At 54.1% G+C, this 6,497-nt stretch overlaps 1 protein-coding gene across 1 annotated transcript; it reads left to right on the top strand.

Moving 5' to 3' along the window:
• The first annotated feature begins 225 nt into the window (after positions 1–225).
• CREB3 (cAMP responsive element binding protein 3) lies at positions 226–4,674 on the top strand. The gene is made up of 9 exons (XM_010563988.1): positions 226–363; positions 446–716; positions 930–1,027; positions 1,234–1,326; positions 1,887–1,993; positions 3,371–3,439; positions 3,598–3,679; positions 3,819–3,900; positions 4,310–4,674. The coding sequence occupies exons 1-9, from the start codon at positions 226–228 to the stop codon at positions 4,672–4,674; spliced, it is 1,305 nt and encodes a 434-aa protein (XP_010562290.1).
• Positions 4,675–6,497: the final 1,823 nt, after the last annotated feature.

Genomic DNA, 6,497 nt, shown 5'->3' with positions numbered 1-6,497 from the left:
TGGTGGGGCCACCAGTGCTGGTATAATAGCCTTGCTGGGGAATTACTCCTGGGTTGGTCATTGCTGCAGGGCCCTGGCAGCTGTTGCCGTTGCATGGGGAGACTTTGTCTGTAGGGGCTGAGGTTGTCTGTAGGGGCTGACGTTGTTTGTAGGGGCTGAGGGACAACTTGAAGGAATGCTTGTGTCTCCCCCTGTGCCTGTGCTCACTTTGGGTGTCCTACTCAGATGTCATCCCCAAAGGATCTGTCTGCCTTTATAAATGAGGACCTGCTTGACTTCATCCTCAAGGATGATGTGCCTGGCCCTGAACTCCCAGAGGTGGAGAACGATCTGATGCAAGACTGGAGCATGCTAGAGGATAAGGTGAGTTCTTTTGGAGGAATTGCTGCTGGGTTGTGGTTCAGGAGGTTTGGCTCCCTGCTCAGGAAAAACTTTTTCTCCACAGGTCCTAGACAAAGAGATAGATGACTTCCTCAACTCCTTGATGACCTTTGCAGATGAACCAGGCACACTACTGGATTGTTTGCCTGCCAACAGTGACAGCAGCATTTCTGAGGGTCAGCTTCCGTCCTGTAGCCCTGATAGCAACCTTGCCAGCAGCTCTTGGAGCTCAGGCGTTGTGCATGCTGATCACAACTATTCCCTCCATGCACATTGGCCTGTGCTGGAAAGCACGATGTCTGACATGGCACAAGGAGGTGCTTCTGTCGACCTTGGTAAGTGATGTGCATGGGCTTTCTGTTCCGGCTACAGGCAGAAAAGCAGTCCCACATTGGGGTTTTTTTTGGATCAGTGCCAGGCAGCGATGGAGAGCGCCAAGTTTAGTGGCTTTCTGCTGCTGTAAAATTGTGGTTTCGTGCTACTCAAAGCTGGCTGATCAGGTGCTGCCTCACTAAGGCCCAGTGCTTGATTCTCCTTTCCTTCCCCAGGGACAGGGATGGGTTTGGAAGGCATAAGCAAGGCACTGGAACAGGAACAGAGCTCCAGTTTGCCCGTTGCTGTGGACGCCGGACCACAGCTTGCACAGGTACTCACTGCCATGCATGTGGGTCCAAGCCTTTGCTTCTGCTCACATCTCCCTTCTCTCCTGCCTTGACTCCTGTGAGGGATATCTCTGAGGGAAGTGTGATGCTGCTTTGAGACTGCTGACCCCGGTTCTGTGTGCTTTCTGCATGCCCTCTCTGCCCTGGGGTGGACTGCATTCTCAGCAGGTGTATTTTTGCTGTTTTCTAGTCCACGTTCCCAAGGCTGGTCCTTACAGAGGAGGAGAAGCAGCTCCTGGCGAAAGAAGGTATTTCATTGCCAACCCATAAGCCACTGAACAAGGTGAGTCCTTGCTACAGCCTGTCACTCCCAAACAGACCACTCAAGTATTTCAGCCAGATTAGGGGTTTGAAAATACAAGATGGTGCCTTGATGAGAGCATTGGTGCCCAGGTGCTCTGTTCAGGGCAGCGTGCAGCAGGGCTTGGTGTCCTTTTCCTCCTTTCAAGGCCTGGGCAGTGTCCACGTGCACAGCAGCCTTTGCTTTGCTAATCCTATAGATACAAAGAGCAATGAGACCTGGCTGCTGTCAGTCTCCCTGCGCATGGCTGCTTGCAGGAGGCAGTTACACCCCAAGTGCCTCCAACCTATTTTTTCCCCCTTGCCTAGTGGCTGCGTGCTTTTCATCTCCATTGGGTATGCCTCACTTTTGCTACACCAGGGGAAGCTGCTGGCCACATCAGCAGGCCAGAGTTTGTCTTGCAGCTCCTACAGTTCATTCAGTGGTGTGGGAGGGACAGAGGACAAAAGCATGCGGGCTGAACACTGAGACGTATGCTGGGTTTGTGAGGGCTGGATTGCCAACACCCTGGGGTTGCTGCTAACGAGAAATGACCGTTGCAGACTCAAGAGCGGCTTCTGAAGAAAGTGCGTCAGAGGATCCGGAACAAGCATTCAGCCTCTGATAGTCGTCGCAGGAGGAAGATGTATGTGGATGACCTGGAACGCAGGTACAGGCACACAGCAGTGTCACCCAACACCAGGGGGACAGGCAGGTTCTTCTAGGAATCCTTGGCAGAATGATGATGGCACTAAATTGTAGTTTCAATTTAAGCTTTGTTTTCTTAACATATTATGATTAATACAGCATACAGTTTATGATTAGAACAGCAGGGGATTCCTACAAGCAGAATCAATGTAGTACAATCTTTAAGCAGCGTAATACGGAATTTATAATACAACTTAACTTATAATTTCTAATCACCTAAACCCTAATACAACTTGCCATGATTTCTAATCACCTGGATCCTCTGCACATCGGGTCAGATCTTAATACATAGTTTTCTCTATCAGTATAATGATCATAATCGAGACTCGAAAATGATATAAAGTTATACGAATCACTCCCTTAATCATGGGTGGAAGTAGGTGATGGTGGAGGTGTCCCTGGCCTGGGGACATCGTGGGTCTCACTGTCCAGCAGCAGCTCCAGTCCCAGTTCCCCCTTAGGACTTGTAACTGCTTGCTTGTCCACTTTGTGGGCAGTGCTCTGTGTGCTATTACAGTTCTCTGCTCTGTGACAGGGTTTTCAAAAACACTGGGCTGTCTGGGTGCCTGGGACCTTCAAGGCTGGTGAGGAACGGAGTAACCAGCCTGGCACCCAGGAACCTTGACGCTGGCAGAGAGGGGTACAAGAAATCTGTTTAGTTTGTCTACTTGGTGGACAGGACCTTCAGGGCCTGATAATGAGGGTACAGGAACAAATACGTGACCCACTGAGTCACAGAGAATGGCTGTTTATCTTACAAAATGGCATTAGTTGTGCTAACCACATTGCCAGGAATCAGGAGTAGGTGGTACCGGTTACGAGCAGCTGTGCTGTGTTGCTGCTGTGGTCTTGCCACCCTGGGCAGAAAGTAAGGCTGATGCTTTGGGGCAGCAGCTCTCCTCAGGGGGCGGCTCAGAAGCTAGGGGCATAGCTTACCCTGCTCTCTTAATGCTTGGAGATGGCCCAGAGCTTGCTCTGTTCAAGCCAGGTGCTGGCCTGCCTGGTCCACTGTGTTCTCCAGGTCAGGCTAGTTTACAATACAGCCTGATGTTGTGGATTTGCAGGGCTGGTATGCTGCTAGGAGTGAGCATCCTGAGGGATTAGTCTGGTGATTCTCTGTGGCACTGGGCAGGGCTCACCCCTCCCCAAATCTGGTGTGAGTTGTCACTCTCTGGGCTTTGCTCCGGGTGGTGCCGGGTAGACCCCAGAGCAATTTTATCTGCCACAGCCACCCAGAGGTGGTGGCTGATTACCTGAGGAGAGACTCTGGTGAAGTCCCTGCTGTTGACTAACAACACCTCTCTGTTTTTACCCCATGCTCTTCACCTTTCCCGGGAAGGCTGGAAGCCTGCACCGCTCAGAACCAGAAGCTGGAGAAGAAGGTGGAGCTGCTGCAGAAGCAGAACATGTGAGTTCTTCTTATTGGAGATGGCAGGAGATGTGGTGGAGAAGGCTATTTGTCTCCTTGGGATTGTGGCCTGTTCTGGGCTGCAAAGCGGGGAGGAGGGCAGCGTGTGGCTCTTGGTTCAGCCACTGCATTAACCTGCGTTGCCTGCTCTCCTGCAGGTCACTGCTGAAGCAGTTGCAGAAACTGCGGGCCTCCATGAGACAGTCCAAAACCAGAACTACAATAACAACCTGCGGCATGGTGAGTGGCTTCAGCCCCAAGCGTTTGTGAAGGGGTCTCTGCTGTCCTTATAAGTTTGGGAGAGAGACGTTTATTGCAGCTGATGATGCCTATGCATGTCTTTTGCTGAGGTCAGTGCTGATCTTCTTTCTGTTTCCAGGTCGTGGTTCTGTCCTTATGCCTCACGGTCCCACCCAGCCTCTGCTTGCCTGGGAGGAGGGAGAGAAAGCTGGAGATCAGGGGTGAGTGCTGGGGGGGACGGTGAGGGGTGGCTCTGGGTAAAGCGCTGCCCTCCAGGGCAGACCACCGTCCTCAGAGACAGCCTGAACTCTGGGTCGCCTCCGACCCAGCATCCCCTTGCCTGGGGTGGCCACTAGGTTTGGCTTTGCCGTCTTGCCCCAGCTCTGGACCCTTCCTCAGCCCCATTGCAGAGGCCTGCCTGGGGCCAGGGCCCTGGGCCAGAGGTGGTACAAGAACTGGAGGCATCCAGTCCCTCTTGGAGCACTGGCAGCTGTGCTGTGTCTTCTCCCGGCTTCCCCTGGCAGGAGGCATCCCTAGTTGAACACTTTGTTCCCCTCTTGTGATGGCGCGTGCTCAGAGGAGGAGGGTGAGGGGCTGGGAATGTCATGTCTGGCTGTAACTCTCTTGCAGTGCAGACACAGCGCATCCGCAAGGTCCCGAACCAGGCAGCACCTGATGTGCAGGAGGGTGCTGTGGCTGAGGAGCTCAGCTCACAGCCGGAGGAACCCTCGACATCTGGCAGCCTCAGTCCCTCCGGGGAAGAGGGGCAGAGTGCTCCCAAGACGGATGCCAGATCTTCTGTCAACAGCAACTCGTCCTCCGACCCTCCGATGGCAGAAGGCTCTGAGCCGGGCCGTCCCCAGCCTCAGGAGCAGCATGTCGAGAGCGGCCCTGTGCAAACAGTGGTGTCGATGGTGTGGAAGAACGGGTCGCAGGAGGAAAGGCAGCACGCTGCCACGGTTGTCATTGAGCATCACCGTGCCAATGGGATGTGACCGTGCTGCCTCCTGCTTCTCGGGGTAATGCCAGGCACCTTGCCAGGAAGGGGCAAACAGCTACCTTAATAGATAATCCATCTAAGCAGATTCTTCTGAATACTCTCCCGATTGCTGTCAGCTTAGAGGGTTTAGCAGGGAAGAATAGTTTTAGGGTTGACCTGTTCTGACACGTTGCTGTGTGTATCTATAGTATGATATAGTATAAGTCTACCTAAGATGGGAATTTTGCTGTGACTTCTGACGTGGCCTGCAGCCCAGAGTGTGTCCTGTGGCTTGCAGGGGTGGGCTGTAGCACGGGGGGGTGAAGGTGGTTGGGCCTGAGGTGCCCGTGTTTGGTCTGATTGGATGCAGTTGGTGATGGAGGCCCCTGCCCTGCTTCTTCCCTGCCCAGGTGGAGGTGAACAGGCTAGGTCCTGCAGTTCTTGCCATGACTGGTGGCTGCAAGCATTTGTCCCTTGTCCCTTGTCCCTTCCCCTTCATCCTGCAGTGCTGCCCGATTTCTAGGTGTGATATAGTGAGCTGACCTTCAGTGCCCTCACAGGGAGTGATCCCGACATTGCGACAGACCGTGAATGTCGCCTGTTCCTGCTGCCTTCTGAGCCATGGGCACAGCTTCCAGACTGGCTAGAGAAGGTAACGTGGAGTCTTTCCTAAGCCATGTCTTTCCCTTCAGTCGGGCGTTTTGTCTCCCGCAGCCCTGGGAGCAAGGGCTTCTGAGCCTCGAGGAGAAGGCACACCTCGAACCCAACTGCTGAAGGTGCGTGGAGCAGAGAGCAGCAGGTCTGCTTGCTCTTCTGACGGCTTTCCTGGCCACAGAATGGTTTCAAAGCTACGTCCTTGTGTGCCTGAGCTTTGCTGCGTCGGCTGGTGATGCAGTTAGCAGACTGTTTCCTCCCCAGGGCTGAGCAGAAACATTTCAAGCAGGTGAGCGGTGTCTTTCCTGGAGTGCAGTTTAGTGGTACCTGTTGAGTATCTCTCCTTGTCCTACTTCAGGGCATTTCATAGAATCATATAGAATAGTTCGGGTGGGAAGGGACCTTTACAGGTCATTTAGTCCAACCCCTCCTTGCAATGAGCAGGGACATCTTCAATTAGATCGAGTTAACACATAGTGATTTCCTTAGTAATAACTTCTAAATAAATACTAACAACGAGACTGTTCTGTGTGGTCATATCATTGAGGGGCTGGGCTGCTGGGTGGGGGGTAGGGGCTGCGCCAGGGGCTGGGACCATTGTGGGAGGAACGCAAGGGAGGCTGGGGGGTGATCGCTCTCGCAGCCTAACGAAGGGGAACGCGCGCTGCCTTCCCTTCCCGTGGCTGCGGCCGCGCAGAGGGGTGAGGGGCTTGTTGAGGCAGGGTGCAAGTTTGCGGGGCGGTTGCTCTGCTCTCACCCCCCCTTCGAGGGTACAAAAACGCTCTTGAACCATTTTTAAAGACCACCGCGACCTGCGTGCACTCAAGCGGCCGGTGCTGGGGAAGTGAGCAGCTTCCCTGGTAGGAAGAGCAAGGAGCCGGTGTCTCCTGCTGGCGTCTGCTGCTTTCGTAAAGGTGCCTGCTGCTTTTGTAATGGGGGAGCTGCACAATTGCAGGAAGCAGAGCAGAGCTGGGGTGGTGCAACAGCCCCGTCCCCTCTGCTGGGGACGGCTTGCCTGCTGGGTGGTTGCTAAATCAGGGCTGGGCCCTGGCTTTGGTTGGGGTCTCTGGGTCTCTGGGAGGCACTAGCAAGACCCTGAGGTCAGGCTGTGGAGCCCAGAGTGGGGTTTGGGAGTGCGGGAGTCCAGCGTGGGGTTTGGGAATGTGGGAGCCCAGCGTGGGGTTT

The sequence above is a fragment of the Haliaeetus leucocephalus genome, unplaced genomic scaffold (genome assembly GCF_000737465.1).
Source record: "Haliaeetus leucocephalus isolate CR32 unplaced genomic scaffold, Haliaeetus_leucocephalus-4.0 Scaffold174, whole genome shotgun sequence".
Taxonomy (NCBI): Eukaryota; Metazoa; Chordata; class Aves; order Accipitriformes; family Accipitridae; genus Haliaeetus; species Haliaeetus leucocephalus.
Note: the sequence above shows the minus strand (reverse complement) of the source record. Positions and strands in the feature narration are given on the sequence as shown.